At 36.9% G+C, this 17,313-nt stretch overlaps 1 protein-coding gene across 1 annotated transcript in view; it reads right to left on the reverse strand.

Moving 5' to 3' along the window:
- zfpm2a (zinc finger protein, FOG family member 2a) overlaps nt 1–13,959 on the reverse strand; it is a 213,315-nt gene extending 199,356 nt beyond the window's left edge. Inside the window, exon 1 of the mRNA XM_052146270.1 lies at nt 13,711–13,959. Coding sequence (XP_052002230.1) covers nt 13,711–13,750 — 40 coding nt within the window. The 5' untranslated portion in view covers nt 13,751–13,959. The remainder of the gene's footprint in view (nt 1–13,710) is intronic.
- Between the last annotated feature and the right edge of the window lie 3,354 nt (nt 13,960–17,313).

A 17,313-nucleotide genomic window follows, 5' to 3' on the forward strand; every position in this document is an offset into this window, starting at 1 on the left:
TTGTGATTTTTAGAGGTCGACCGATAGTGGATTGTTTTTTCATTAATATGATGACCACAGAAGAAAAGAATCCTAAATTATTCCCATATGCAGTTTATTGTTCAACCAAAATACCAAAAATAACCAGAAAAAAATTAATTTTAAGTCCGAACTACTCCAAAGGGACTTTTATTTTGAAAGATGGAATGATGAAAGCAACTACTACCATTGATGTTTTTGTGAAAAACAATAGTTCTAAAAAGCAACTATCTGCACCGATTAATTGGCAAAACCGATATATCGGTCTACCTCGAGTGATTTTGCATGCAAACATGCATGGTTGACGCCGCTTCTGAGAGAGCCAATCCATGCAACTTATTACGTGGCTCGTTGTGCATGACACTGCAGAGACTCACAGCATGTGGTGCCTCATGCTATTCTACGTGATCCACACACAACTTACCACGCACCAAATTGAGTGCAAGAACCACTAATTGCGACAACAAAGAGGTTACCCCATGTGCCACCATCCTCCCAAGCAACCGGGCCAATTTGGTTGCTTAGGAGACCTGGCTGGAGTCACTCAGTATGCCCTGGATTCGAACTCGTGATTCCAGTCAGCGTCAATACTCGCTGGCCTAGATGAGGTCTCTTTAATATCTTTTATATATAATAGTTTTTAATATAGGCAGCAATAAGAGTCTCAGATGATTCTCATGAAAGAAAAAAAACTCCAATAATCTCACATGTGCCTCCTCTTGGGTTCCAGAATAGATCTCAACAACGTCTCCAACTAGGGCTGCACGATTTGGACAAAATTCATATTGTGATTATTTTGAGAAATATTGCAATTGCGATTTGAACTGTGATATTATTTTTTTTCATTGTGAATCTGGAGCGCTTTAATTATGAAGCACTCCGCAAACATAAGAAAACGGAACTGAACTTAGAACATCTGTTATTTACTTTGAGCACGAAACTTAGTTTTTGAACACAGAATCACTCTAAAAACAAAATAAGTACAGAGTAGCATGCATAAACTTTGAAGCAAGCAGTGCCAGCAGACTTTTTATTTAAGCGATTTAGATTTTATTTATATTAATTGTGCAGTCCTATCTCAGCTCATATTTGCTAACACCACAAGTCTGCAATCAATGTCAGAGATTTTAATATGAACTCAAATATTTCCCAACAAATCCTTCCAAGACCATACTATCCAAGCTATGCCATCTACATGAATCTATACTTCTATACTCTTGCTATCTGTCAACAATTGTCTCATTTGTGTCTATTTTTAGAGAGCGTGATATTATGCATTCTGCGATTGTATTTCTCATGAAGTATGCATGCAGTTCTGCTTTAGAATTGGGCAGAAATTACGTATCTTAGATGGCAGCATAATTATGATTCCTACTTTTTGGAAGAGTCTTATGATGCCATAAAATGCTGCCCACATAGGCAGTTCACTTGGTTTTGGAGCAGAACCTACTGTACAGCATATCTTTTCAGAAAGATGGCTCTGTTAAAAGCCATTTGAGAGCAGTGAGATGAAGTACTGGAGTTCTCTGAGACATGCAAAAGATGAGCCTGATGTTATTTAAACTCTTGATGTTTTTTTAATGAAATGTGCCCATCTGTCAGTTCAACACAGAGGACATACCAACACAAACCAAACAAACACACACTCACAAATAAATGAAACTCAACAAATATATAGATCAATTAAAATACATTTTTAATATTCGGTTTTCAGGTCAGTTTTTCCCAGTTTAGCCAGCTGGCACTGAACCCCATAGCAGTGTGTGGACCAGTGTTGGGGACACTAAGTGTTCTTTCACACTTGGTTCGATTGCTTAGACCGAACCAGAGTTAGGTTTCTCCCCCCTCCCCTGCCCCCGCTGGTCTCAGTTCACAAAATATTTTTTTGGGTCCGAACCGTGGTCCGATTACGTCATCAAAGTGAGTACAACTGGCAGCTGTTTACCACTGTAACTAGGCAACAACCCAAGAAGCCATCAGCTTCGCTGTGTTGTTAAAGTATTCATCTCTTTGGATTTACCAACAAAACTTTACACAAAATGACAATTATGTATGTCTGCCACAGATGCATTGAATGTGCAATGATGTGGAGAATATTAGCGTTTGTCTGGCGTGAGCCCAGGGATTGTTGCAAGAGATGTGAAGGATGTGAGCTGCTTTCTGAAGGTGATTTATTTGGAATAAATATATAAGAAATACATTAAACCATAATAATTGCAATTGGGTGCATGCAAAGCTGCAAATTATACGTCATAAATAGCGGTTCACTTCCACGTTTTGGTAGGATTGCGTTAATATCAGCAGCGAACCACACAAACTGTAACCCAGGCCAACCTTTCAAGCGGACTCGGTTGCGCCCCAAAAGGAACCTAAATCCGTGGCCACACTACAATCATGCTCCATTCAAACCTATCTACACTTCACATTCAAAATTATGCATTCCGCTGCGTACCAAAGTTCAAGCTTGGTGAACTTTCACCTGTGAAAGTGTCTGAAATAATTTAGCTTGTTCAAAGCCCACGGTTACGTGGCTTCCCAAGCTACAAATTACTAACAAAGTACTGCAATTTCCAGAAATAAAGTTGCACCAGGATATAAAAGCACCTGTTCAAATTTGCAATGTTGAGAGAAAAAAAAAACACATATAAGTCACACTGATTGACTGACAGAGGTTGCACTTGGTGATCATTGGGACCCAAGAGTTGCTCATTTTGTCACATTGTATTTGGGCTTGTTTTCATTGGGAACATCTGCTTTAAGTAATCACTTAAGTAATGGTTTTTCATATCCCCTTTATGTTCCATGAAAAAAAGACAGGACAAATAATCCACATCTGTTTATAACATATATGCAACTCTGCATGCTTGCTTAAACATTTTAGTACATAAATGAAACAGTATGCTTGCTTGATAATGGTGGACAGATTATTTAAACTGGTTGCAAAAATCCAGTCATAAAAACAGAATTAAAGGGATAGTTCACCTACAAACTGAAAATCCTGTATTCACCCTCAAGCCATCCCATTGTATTTTAGACATCTTGGTTAGGAGTAGAAGTATTTTTCCCTTTTTCAAAGGGATTTCATCAAATCCTTCATAAAGGAGTTTTAAGCCATGAACAAAACAAACCAGCTGCAAGAAAAATCACAATATTACAAACTTTGAATAAAAAACTTCTGCAGAAAACAAACCAATATTTTTTGAAGAATATCACAGCTCTTTACATCCTTACAATGCAAGAGAATTGGTGACCAGATCTTTGAAGCTCCAAAGGTAAAAAAAGGCAGCATAAAAGTAATCCATAAAACTCCAGTAGTTAAATCATTTTTTTTTATTATAATCCACACTTTCACTTTGCAGAAGAAAGTAAGTCACACACATCAGGGATGGCATGAAAGTGAGTAAATGATGAGAGAATTTTAATTTTTGGGTGAACTACTCCAACTATAAATGGCGGAATGTCACTGAATCTGACATATTTGGGATATGCAAAATTAGTCAAAGTAGAATCGTGATATGCCCTAGTATGATGATTAAACTACCAATTAAATAAATATTCAGTCTGCATGTGCTATGCACTTTAAAGGGAATGTGTGCAGTTGGCTACCATGTCAAAAATATTGTGCGCTCGTGTGTGTGTGTGTGTGTGTGTGTGTGTGTGTGTGTGGATGACAAAGAGCAGAGCACTTATTCACTGTGAAGCACACAGCACATGCAGACTATACATTTATATAATTAAATCACAGCCTTTTGTGGTTTAATAAGCACATTAAGCCATAAAGCTTATCTGGAAGTGGGAAGCTGTCGTCAAAAACATACAAACTATACAGCTTAATTAGATTTTCTGCCAAAATAAAAGCTCAATTTAACATAATTCACATCCCCTTCCTGATGAATATACAGTACCGCAGCTCCTAATAAGCAGACTATGCAGCCTGCGTAGGGCACAAACTCCCTAGCGGGGCACCATCTTACCATAGGAGGGCACCAGAAAGTCCACCGGCTACCCTTACTTACACGTTATATGTTATTCAAGGACCCGAAAGCAGTTGCGGAACACAGATGATCACTTTGCACTCATATCACGTGAACCACCTCCCCACCCACGTCCACTTGGAACTCTGAGTAGGGCATCAATTTGGCCAGCGGCATACTGTGAATAAAAAAAAAATTTTGCATTTTGCCCAATATCTCCTTTTGTGTTTCGGGTTTGGAACAACATGAGGGTGCAGGGAGTAAATGATGACAATTTTCAATTTTAGGTGAACTATCCCTTTAAGCTTGCATTGTGTCAACAACTTTTCTCACTCACTCTCTCGCCCACAGGTCCCAGTTATTGCCCAGTTTGCGGTTTGGTTCCAGCGTGGTTACATAGCTCATCAGGCTCAGAATAGACCCCGGGGAGCCCAACACACAGACGCTTACATTTATTTACCCTCCTGCCTAGGGGACACAATTGCTTCATTTAACATTCTCTATTTGGTCCTTGCCAAAAGGGGAAACAGCCAGAGAGAGAGAGTGAAGGGGCCACATCATGAATTCACTCATTTCACTTCCACATCTCCTTCACCTTGGCTCCGAACATCACCGCCATGGAGATATCGCTCAATTAAGTGCGTTTCACGGGTTAGACTGCCAATCTGCCCGCCAAACTTTTATCAGTGGAAATCTTGACATGTAATGAATATGGATATTGACTTGAGTTAAATCTCTGCGATTTGATTTCTCTGCGAGTGTGACAAGCAAATGCACACAAACACACACTCCAGTGCTTCTTGAAAATCAACAGAGATACACACTAAGAATAAGTGAGACTTGATCTAATCTGAAATCAGTCCCCCTACACTCTCAAACTACTTATATATTTGTATATCAGAATATTTTGTAATATACTGAATGCATTCTGTACTAAATCAACTATTTTAAACAAATAGTTTTATACTTTTCCATTGTTTTTAATTCGATTACATCATTTGCGATGCTTTATGGGATTGTAGTTCAATAAAGATATTGAAGGAATATTCCAAGTTCAATAAACGTTAAGGTCAATCGACAGCATTTGTGACATAATATTGATAAGTTCAAACTAATTTAGACCCATTCCTCCCTCCTCTCTCTCTCTCTCTCTCTCTCTCTCTCTCTCTCTCTCTCTCTCTCTCTCTCTCTCTCTCTCTCTCTCTCTCTCTCCCATTTACAGGCATTGACAATGGAAGTGAACGGGGCCAATCCATAAACGTTAAAATACTCACTGTTTCAAAAGTATAGCCACGAGACATAAACAATATGCGTGTTAACAATTTTAGTGCAATAAAATCACTTACTAACCTTTTTTGGATAAATTTATAGACAATTTTACAACTTTGTTGTCATTACGATGTAATGTCAACAAACCCTAAAATGACTGTCAAATTATAATCTAAACAACAGCTCAAATAATACATGAGTTTAAACAGAAGAATAAATGTATGTGCTTTTATAAAATTATAAGATTCACATTTCTGCCTTTAAACCCCCCAAAAAATTGGCCTCATTCACTTCCATTGTAAGTGCCTCACTGTAACCTCGATATAGTTTTTTTTTTTTTTAAGGATGGAGTAGTCCAAATAAAATTTTTGTTGTAATCAACATTATGCCATAAATGCTGTCGATTGAGCTTAACTTGTTTTGAACCAGGTATATTCCTTTAAATACACACCTTTGTCTTTTCGTCCAATTTTCAAATACCTTTTTTTTTTTTTTTTATTCAAAGTTTGTAATGTTTGTTTTGTTCATGGCTTAAAACTCCTTTATGAAGGATTTGATGAAATCCCCATGAAAAAAGGCAAAAATACTTCCCGAACCAAGATGTCAAAAAAAAAAAAAAAGTGGGCAATCACGCTTGTGCTCTAACATGAATGTGGGCAGCGTTCAGAGTTCACATTGAGATCTCATATTTTTGATTGACGATTTTAGAATCTTGGAAAACCTGAGCACAGTCTGAGACTTTGTTAAGAACTCTACAGGAGACACGTATGGGATAACCAATATTCCAAAAAATCTCATTTAATCCATGTAATCATTGGTGTCTTGGAGAAAAAATTTTGATGTTTAAGACGTTTCTTTTTTTTTCTTAGGGCACCAGACTCTAAAAAATTATATTCTTATTCCATCTTGATCGGAATGCAGGCTAGGCGGAGAAAGAGAGAGACAGAGAGACACCGACAGACAGACAGAAAGAGAGAAAGAGAGAGAGAGAGAGAGAGTCCAATCGATGATCTGAGAGTCTAAACTAGATTTCTAAGCAGTTTGCCACTCACGGCAGCAAGATAAGATAAACTTTGTGTATTTTTCTTTGACCTGAGTGATGAAGTTGCCATGGCGATCAGGGAGTACACTTTCCCTATTGATATTACACAGATGTAACAACAAGAAGAACCAGATCGCACGGCTGATAGAGCTGATTAATTAATACCAATATTGATCTGTACAAGCAAGACACAAGGCTATTAACTCTAAGGCTGAAAGTCAATTGTTACCTGGGGCTCAATAGACTGATCACTGATATCACAGCTAAATAAACTAAACAACAGACGACACAGATTATTCAAGTACAATTTCTGTGATTTGATCTTGTTAGGTCCTTCAAGACAGAGTGGAATGAAAAGTTGACTTAAAGGGACAGTTCACCCTAAAAAATATGAATGTTCACGCAGCTCTTTTCTATACAACAACAGCATATAATAACCACTGGCTGTAAAGCTCCTAAAAGTACCAAATATCTCCTAAAAAGAACCATAAAAGTAGTCCATATGATTCGCTATATTCCTAGTCTTCAAAAACCATGTGATAGCTTTGTGTGAGGAACAGGATGGAATTGATGTCATTGTTCATCGAAAATGTTGCCCTCTGTCATAACTGTCAAATCTCATTTGCACTTCCACATTCAAACTGGCACATCATCAGGGTAGTGACCACAACAGACATTGAGATGAACACATGCTATCGGTCTATGTGTCTTCAGAAGACTTGGAATATATCACATGAGTGATGTGAACTATTTTTATAGTGCCTTTTTGGAGCTTGACAGTATAAATCACCATCTGCTTTCATTGTTTCAAAAATGAAATTCTTAAAAAAAATCTGCTTTTATGTTCCACGAAAGAAAGAAAGTCATAGAGGTTTGGAATGCCATGGAGGCGAGTAAACAATAGCCAAATTTTTATTTTGGGTGAATGGTTCCTTTTTTTTATCATTAACTGAGAGGAAAATGACTGAATGATTAACAATTAACAGGCTCATGTGAATTATAAATTTAGAGTTTAAACTAATGTAAATCCAAAGTGACAACCTTAAACTGATGAGCATTTTTCAGATTGATGATATCATTTACAACTTTTCTTTCTTCCGTTTCCTCATAGGCAAGGAAGGCAAACTGTCTGGAATCATCCATTGTGGCAGGAAGTGACCTCCACCTTCTGAAACTGTACAATTGTTTAAGTGGTTTATTAAAATTATAGAAACAATATAAACATGTATATACAGTACTAGTGTGCATGCGTATTAGTCATTTGAGAGTGTAGGAAGATTGACTCATTCACAGTGCCATTCACAGTGCATCATGGGAGTGGGAAGTCACTGCAGGATGCTTTTGCCATGGCTTATTTGCCTGATTGGTGAATTGTTTCCCTTCAGGGTCATCGGTAGTGTAGTTCTTCACCAGGAATCCCACAATTTATAAAACAAAATAATGAAGTTCACATAACACAGATTAATGGCTTCAACAGAAATTTGGTCAGGGGTTCAAGCCCCAGAACCACCAAGTAATAAGTGCACTGTAAGTCGCTTTGGATAAAAGCGTCTGCCAAATGCATAAATGTAAATGTAAATGTAACAGAAGCATACAGTATATCATCTATTAACAACCTGTGAGCACGTGATAGGTCTGTCTGTTATTTTTATGTTATAGTCAGAAATAAATTCCCCTGTGGAAAAAATTTATGGGATTTGTACTTCTGAAACCAGACGGTTGCACTATGTCTCAGACAACCAGTGAAAATGTTAACAACAAGGCAAAACCGCAAAACTACTCTATGCAAGTGCGTGAATGCAAATAGCTCCTTCAGCATACATGGAGCAAAACAACAAGCTGTTATTGGCAGCCAACAGATGTCGAAAGGAAAGTTGGCATCCAGCAGCTATTCATCATAAAACATAAATCTATGGAGGAACACAGCACGACACAATTTCATCAGTGGGGAAAAAAAAGGACTGAAGTATGAGAGAGCCATCTCAAAGGACTTCTGATATTACCATAATATGATGTTTTTCCTACAAAACCATTGCATGCTTGAGCTGGTTTGGACAACGATTTTGTTGAGATACACACAATACGCACACAAAAACACCACTTTTTCCATGTTTCCCAGGGACAGATTTTCCATGATGAGGAAACACATCAGCATCAGAGTGTAAGAAGAAACCACAAAGACCAAAGTCTACACACACACACACACACACACACACAGAGAGAGAGAGAGAGAGAGAGAGAGAGAATTCCAAACAATTTAGCTAAAATGGAAGATACTGTACCATAGACATCAGTTGTTTTATATAAAGCCAAATATGGTTACTATAGTCTTTATCTTAAACTTTTTGAAAACATAATTCAAATATATTTAATTTATTAATCTTTTATTTATGTATTTTTTTCCAATTGAAGGCATCCCCAAACCTTTTCCCTAAAAGGTTATGTCATATTTAGCTCATTTCTGGGGACAAATTTGCCCCCAATCTAGCTATAAATTATGTGCACATCAATCCTTCTCATCTCTAACATAAATATATCCATGAACACACACACACAGACATGTTGGCAGTCAAGTCAGCAAACACTCTCGTTGCTCCATTATGAATTGCGTCTGTGATAAACCCCTTCTAGAGATAGATGTGTCACCTGATGGGCCTGACGGAGCTCTCATATGACATCATAATCTGCTGGGCGGAGCCAAGATTCCTGCACAGAACACTGTCACATCCTCTAGGAACTGGCAATGGATTTCAAACAAACATTTTAGAAGTAGCTGCATATCTGTAAATTGCATTTCCTTTGTCAATTTTCAACTCAAAATTAAGATGAAACATGATCTATTTGCTCCTGATATGTTCTTATTATTTAACCCCTGTCGATCAGAATTAGAACTGTGGTCCAGAGAAAGGTTCTGTTCCAAAACCTAGTGAGCTGCCTAACTAGAGAGTCACAAAGGCTATTCCAATTGCTAGGCAACAACATTAAGCTGCCTTCTAAGATACCTTGTTTTGTCCAAATTCTAAGCATTGCATGTGTTCTTTGTACATTAGAGAACAAAATCCCATTCAAGCTCAGTGAAAACCCAATCAATCGCGGACGTTCTGAATCCTTGTGAGCTGCCTTTGCTGTTTGTTGTCTATACAGGTAGTTGCCTTCTTAGGTAGCATCCTAACCCAGATGAAACCTTGTAAATGACTGATTTGAAATGCTGTACATAGGCAGCAACTCCACACAGGAGACTCGGCTCGCAATTGATCCCAATGGAGTCTGATGTTAGCATGTTGCTAAGCTAATTACACGATACTCAAATAAGCATAAAAATACATAGCACAATAAATATTGGGCAAAATAGTACATTTGAAATTACATTTAACTTTATTACCTATATTTTCTGTAATGAATGGAACATAATTATTTTCACAATCGATATTTGTCTCACTTTGTCTGCCATCTTGGATTTTCATTTTTTCAATGATCACAACATAATACTTTTTTAGGATTGCCTTCACTGTAAAGGACACATACTGTATGAGGTATCTTACCAGGCAGCATAATAGAGTGCAACAGTGACCCTCAACTTTTTCAGCAGTCTTGTTCCAGAAGTATATTTCCCATAGAGGTTTTATAACATACTTCATAAAAGAGTTCTTAGCCATGATCCAAACGAACCAGCTCCTAGGTAAACCGCAATACAATCTTTAATTTGAAGCAAAAAAGTATTTGAAAATCTGACAAAAAGACAAAGTTCCCCACAACACTGTGTACTTAATGTCTTTACAGAGGGAATGAACTACAATCTCATGAAGCATTGCGAATGATGTAAACAAATAAAAAACTATTGATTTAACTTTGTTGTTTGAACAATATAACAATATATGCAGTTATACATGTGTAGGGATACCGACACGATTGCATAATGGAAGTGGTGGTCAATGCTGGGCTCTTTTGTCATGGCTTGATTGCCGCAATTCTCTGATTGGTGGATTTCCACCCCAAGGATAATGGGTAGTTTAGTTCTTCACTAAGAATTACACTATTAAACAATTTTTTAAAAATTAAGTTGAAATAACAGAGACTAATGACTTAACATAAGTATATACCATTGATCAACAACGTCAGATATCACGTTAGGTCTGTCTTTAAAGGTTTATGATTTATCGTAAAAATATCTATTCCCCTATGGAACAAAATAATTACGTTTTTAATTTCAGAACCAGACTGTTGTGCTATATTATGGTCTCTACCATTTGGCACCCTTATTATGGCATAAAATGCTGCCTACAGAGGCAGCTTCACATTTCAGGCTTTGGAACAGAGAGAGAGAGACATCACACTCTCCTGCAAAGCTAATCGCACTCCATCCAACATCAGCAATATTTTCCATCTCTTCCTGTCATAAATTTCCGCTGGCCTCGATTTGGCTCAGCTAACAAATCGGGCCAATTTATTGGCATATTGGCATGAGGTGATAAGGGTTAAAAACAACAGCAGCAGCAGGCGATTGTGGAGATGAGCTGATAATGCTGATATGAGCTCCCATACAAAACATTATGCGCTCCATCACCTCTCTATCAAACTCCTATTTAGAAGAGAAGAAGTGAAAGAGAGGTGTGCTAGAGAGGTATCTGCTTTGTCAGTAGGGGCGGGGATGAAATTGAACGCCAAATAAATATGAATAAATATGGAATCAAATGTAACAATTCAGGGTAAAAAAACAAGGAGGAGAAATACATAATTTATCACAGTATTATCGGAATATCCAGGCAGCCTAATCAAGGAGCAGTGGATGACTACTTTTTGCCTTATCATCCAAAGTAGTGGAAACGGAGAGGGAATTATCAGCCTGCTGCAGATTGCTGGGTTGGAATTTTAATGGTAATAATCGGAGCTCTGATGGTATATCTCCTTGCCTTATCTATCCCATTATCTGCCCCTATCTCACAGGCATCAGTGCAAATTAATGGTGCTTTTTCAACACTGCCTTTTTATCGTTGCTCAGAGAGCACCCAAGGGGAGTGAATAAGCAAAATATTAAAATACTGCATAAATCACAATTTTAGATAACCAAACAATGTATGGCGGAGATGGGGGTCTGGACAGTGCCCAACAACCTTTTTGTCCTCTAGAATGACTCTCAGTCTCTCTCTCTCTGTAGACTGGATCAGATGGTCTCTTCCTCTTCCTGAAGTGCTTGTGAGAGGAACTATGCGCTCCATGTGACCTTTTAAAGCCAGAGACAATAGCATGATTTTAGCATCTCTGAATGCTTTGGTAATGGTGCTGTGAGAGCTATCAGACAACTTAAACCTCGGCTCGTTCCTGGACATCTTGCATTTCGAAAGAAACCACTGATCGATTTAAACACCTTGGTCAACACTCTAATAACTACAGCTCATGTCTGGTACTCAAAACCGGTCATGTTTTTCAAAAGAGCTGGCCAAAGGTATCACATTAAAATTTTTTGCAAACATTGCTTTGCACTGACTGATAGCTGCAGCAAATCTTCCATTGTATTTATATGTACTGTATGTTGTCAAAATATTTTAGCTTAACATCTTCAGTGCAATATGTTTTGATATATCAAGTGACTGCAGCTGTAGAAATTATGCATGTTAAAAATGTATTTTCAAAATTGCATGAGAGTTTTACTTGCAGCTCAATATTATAACAAAGACATATTACATGCACACACACACAGAGAAACATAAATACTTTTATTCACTGGAACATACATGACGACACACATATAAATATCGGGCTGCAATAAAAGGAAATACAGCTTTCAGAATTGTGTAACAAGTTTATCTTGCTGCTTCCCATCAAAATGACATTATGGTGACCCAATGCCTCTTCCTAAAAACATTTCACAACAGAAGATTCCTTCTTCCTCCCTGTGCTCCACACACACACACACACACACACACACACACACACACACACACACACACACACACACACACACACACACACACACACACACACACACACACACACACACACACACACACACACACACACACAGGCTGTTGCTGAAGACCCTCACCAGCGATCTCACTTCAGACAATTGTCTCGTTCAGATGAATGCAATATTAGCCAGCACATTTAATTATTGTTTGAATGACAGAACTGTAATTTGAATTTGATCACTTAACTTCACGAAGTGCTGCAAAAAATCAGGTGTCCTGAAATAGGCCTGACAAAATGAAAATGTATGGGATTTTCTAAAACACATTACTTGTTTAACTCAAAGTTTTGAAGATTATTCAAGGCTAAATTGTGTCATAACTATTGAGTATGAAATTAATTTCAGACCACAGAAATAACAACAGACCCTATTTGAAAACTAAGTAAAACTAAATCCTATAATTTCTTTATACAAATATATATATATATATATATATATATATATATATATATATATATTTTATTTTATTTTTTTTGTATAATTGCAAGTATTTATTTATTAGTCTTTTTCTCTAACTGCATTATCATGAATTTATTAGCAAGAATATTTCTGTATGCTCATCTCATGTGTGAGGGATTCTGTGCATATTTTTTTAATGATACAGACAGCTGACACTAAACAGACTCTTGGGACCTTCTTCATTTTACAGGAGAAAGCTGGACGTGTTCCAATCTAAACCTACTTTGAACTAAAACAGTAAATCAGTGCAAATCTCTCTCTATAAAACTATCAGCATTAAATGAGTACATGCATTGCTATTATAAATGCCATTTACATCCAGAACAAAACGCAAAATTGCATAGATTTTAATTCTGCAAGCCAAGCACATAGAATGAAAATAAGCATAAAATGAATAAATAAATGACAAATCTTCCAAACGTCACATTCACTGCACCATCATAGGTAAAATCTCGACATGCCTCCAACAAAAAATATTGAAAGATGGACCAAGTCTAAATAGACCACTGAGACCCTCTAGCCTTTCGAAGAATCATACATCTTCATACAAAATCTACTTTACACTAACAACAATGTAGCCTATTGGCTCGTGCATTTTCAAAACTTTCAGCTTTAAATAGGTGCGTTCATTGCATCACTATTAGCCAATAAATGCACTTAAAAATTCCAGACAACGAAAACGTGCATTTAAAATGCCTGCCAAGCCAAAGTACATCAAGTCTAAGCACGAAGAATAAAGAAATACATAAAGAAATTCAAACATCCAAGTTTTCACATTTACTGTATCATGGGAGAACATCTCAACGTGCTTTAGCCTACTTAACAAAAACAAGACTGTAAGAATAATTGCACCTGCTGAATTCAGTTGTCATATTAAACTGATCTCCGATTTCTCTCTCTCTCTCTCTCTCTCTCCATACAACTTTACTTTTCTCCGCTCGGCTTAGAAATAAGCAATAACAGTAATGAACACCGTAACTTACGTTTGATTTGCCGGGGGTTGCTCTGCTTTCTGCGGGACATGCTGGCGTGATCCAGACGCTGATTGATTATAAATTATTGGTGTTATAGATTCTTATGAAAGGTAATAATGGATCATCCAAGATCCTAACGGGTCGCAGAAGGAATGCCGATTATTCACAGGCTCTTGCTCTCACACACGCGTACACCTCGCTCAGCGAGTGTGTGTGTGTGTAAACGTGTGTGTGCTTGAATGAGTGTGTGTGTGCGGAGCTGCGGTCCGCTCGGACTGACGGCGGATGAGAAGGCGCTTCGCGCTTTTGTTTGAACATGAAGTTTGATCCACCGCAGGCGCCGTACGTACACAATTTCCCTCACAGACGTAAATGATAAACTTCATTTCTTTATGTATTCCTCTATTAGATTGCTGTTCTCAAAACTCGCGTCAAACGTGTTGTTTATTCCCTTTGTCTGCTTGTATAAAACTGCAATAGCCCTAAATCTAAGATAACAATTAACTCATGCCAGATTTTCATGACAGATACTGTTTTGCAAACCCAAAGTTGATGCGTATAAGTTTGGATGCCCATCAATGGTGTTTTTCTCTTCAAATGTTTTCTTAATGTCAAGGTTTCCCAACCTTGGATTGTGTGTGTGTGTGTGTGTGTGATAATTATTATTATTGTTATTATTTTGGAATAGAATTTCCCTTTTACCTGACAGATATCTTACTGAAATCACACCTGTCTCCGTGACAAGCGCTAAAACAGGGTCAGATGAGCCCCATCTTTTTAGCCAATTAGAAAACTAGCCAATTAGAAACCCTATCTGCCTGTCAATCACTGAGTGCGTTTGGGTTTGCTGGCATAGGGTTGGCTGACACGTATTTAGAGGGCGGGGTTTTTGAGAGAGGGCGTGTACACGAAGTTACCAAAATGGCGGTAGTAAAACGATTGAAATTTATTAAAGCAATGTACCATTTATACAACAGAAATATATACAATTAAATTTTTTTTTTTAAATCATTACTTGAAGTCTCTGTATTTCAAATACATAATTTAGGTTTTAGGAGTTAGGTTGTTGTGTTCATTTCTGTTATTTGCTTACACATCTTTATGAAGCTAGTGGGGGAGTCTTCATTTATTTATTTTTTTCTACTGAGTATTTTGTGAATGGATTAGAAAGGTACTATTGATTCAATTCTGTGCAGTAAAATTGTATGTGCTATAGCACTTTCACTAATCAAATCTTTAATAGTTTCTGGACACTGGTATTAAATCAAAAGATTACAGTTGTAGCATACATTTCACCCCAAAATGTATATGATTTTCAACAAACTCAAGACTTTCAATAAGAAGAGCACTGTGCTACTTTCAATATCCATTTATTAAAAATGCACTCATATTTATTTTAAAATCCTGAAACTTCCACATCACAGAAAATCCCCTTACTATGATTTGAAGTATCATTTCTTAAACAGTTTTGGGACCCAAAAATCGCCTTCTTCAATTAGCCAGCTGAACTGCCAAGACAGACAAGCAAGTCGTCTGTGAAATTATCTTGTAACCCAATTCCAGGACTTTGGAACGGAGTCTGAAACTACGGCATAATTTCAAGGGGTTAACTAGTCAACAGAGCTGCACCTTGAGGAAGCCTTTATCTGCCTCTGTGCAGTTTGCTTCTGCTTTCTCCAGCCATTACAATCTGGCAAGAAGTGTGCTCTTCCCAGCCTCCCCTACTCCAGCGCTGGTGGGCTGTGAATTCATGCCATGATGGAGGAATAACATGAGCGATTCTGGGCTGGTTTGTGGTTCAGGCTAGATCTAGTCGTCTAGAAAGAGCCCTCTAAAAGATGATTTATCATTTATATTACCTTTTGAAATATAAATGTTTCAGCTGATTTCTTTGGGATTTGTATGGTTTCATTACATATACTGTATATAATTTCTCAAAACACTGCATTCTTTCACATTTCAAAGAACATTTTATTTTGAAGTGGTGAAGGTGTCAAAATAGTCATGTACATTCTCTCAGCAGGAAATTATTTTTCTTGCAAACTTCCAAAGCTTTCAGTCAGGACATACAGGCCAAGTTGTTCTGACAATTTTGTTACATGCTTATCATTATTTTACAAGTGTTCAAAGCACATTATATTGTAATCTTATTCGCAGCTGTTCCCTTGAGCAACCCCTTTAAATTAAGTTTATTATGATGTCTATGTATGTTCATACCTATTGTGTGCTCACAAGTTTTTCACTAACATGTAATTTGAAGGTGTTACAGGTGTTACAGGTGTTGCATTCTGTTGATTCAGGTAATTCTACAAATGGTTGAATATTACTTTTTCAACACACCATTGATCTCCCATGGCAGGTCACTGCTAGCGCTTGTGGTTTTTAGTAATTAATTACTCCAAATGAATTAAGTGACCCCGGGCAAGTGCAGGGCCACCCTGTTCCTTCTATACTCTCTTTTCACATCATTCAAGGTTAGATTATGTCTGGAAAACATATTTGCCTTTCTTTGAAAAGCTGTGAGCACATATGAAGGGAACTAAAGGCAGTTTTAACCAATCAATAATTGAATCAAAGTGTTGTGCTGCAGGAGATTGAAAGGCCTCTGTGTGTAATTGTGACGCAGTATCACTCAGGGGTATCAGGAAATGCTGCTCTCTTAATTTAACCTTGTATTTTGTTTCAGGGCAGATTAAATAAATCCAGACACATCAGGTCAGATAATAAATATGGTTCTAAGAAATTGAATATTCTGTAAAATCACACCACACACAAGAGAAAAAGCAACGCCCACTGCTGCATGCAATTCAAATGAGAAAAAGCTGCATTTGTCAACATTGCATTGCTTAACATCATTGGCTGTATGATTGCTCCCTTTGAGTGATCTACCAATAAATCGTCCAGGCTGATTTATCAGTTAAATTTAGACTTTGAGCTAGTTAACTGTTCCAAAATGAGTCATTGAGGATTTTTGGATTGACAACAATGTCAATTGCAAATCTGCAGATGGCCGTGTTAATGGAAAGTGTTTTCTGTTTTCAATTTTTTTAATGTATTTTTTATTTGAGTAAATACTGTTTAATACATGTTCATTTAAAATTCAGCAGTTTTGTGCAGGGTCATTTTTACTAAGCAGTTCAGTCACCATCCTATCCACTTAATACATTAGATAGAATATTATAAGCTCACACATTTTAAAGATGACATCATTTTTGGTGGGAGACCAAAAGAAAAAACATCAGTTTATAGCAATGGTTTTGATGAATTCTGTGATGATGCCTGTTATTTACTGATTTATCTCACTTTATAACATTCTGTTCATTTTTATAAAATTATTAAAACTTACCAATTATATTAATATTTTAAAATATTATTAAAAATATACTGTAACAATTCACCTTTACCTCTTTATTTCCATCCTGTTAGGTTTAATCTTGTTAATATTATATTATATTACATTACATTACACTACATTACATTATTTTATATTATATTATATTATACTATGTTATATTATATTATATAACTGTGTAAATAATCAAGTTTTTAAAGTTTAATGGCCTATAAAAGTCTGTTATTCCCATGAAATGTTTACTTAAATTACAACACAAG

The sequence above is a fragment of the Xyrauchen texanus genome, chromosome 17 (genome assembly GCF_025860055.1).
Source record: "Xyrauchen texanus isolate HMW12.3.18 chromosome 17, RBS_HiC_50CHRs, whole genome shotgun sequence".
Taxonomy (NCBI): domain Eukaryota; kingdom Metazoa; phylum Chordata; class Actinopteri; order Cypriniformes; family Catostomidae; genus Xyrauchen; species Xyrauchen texanus.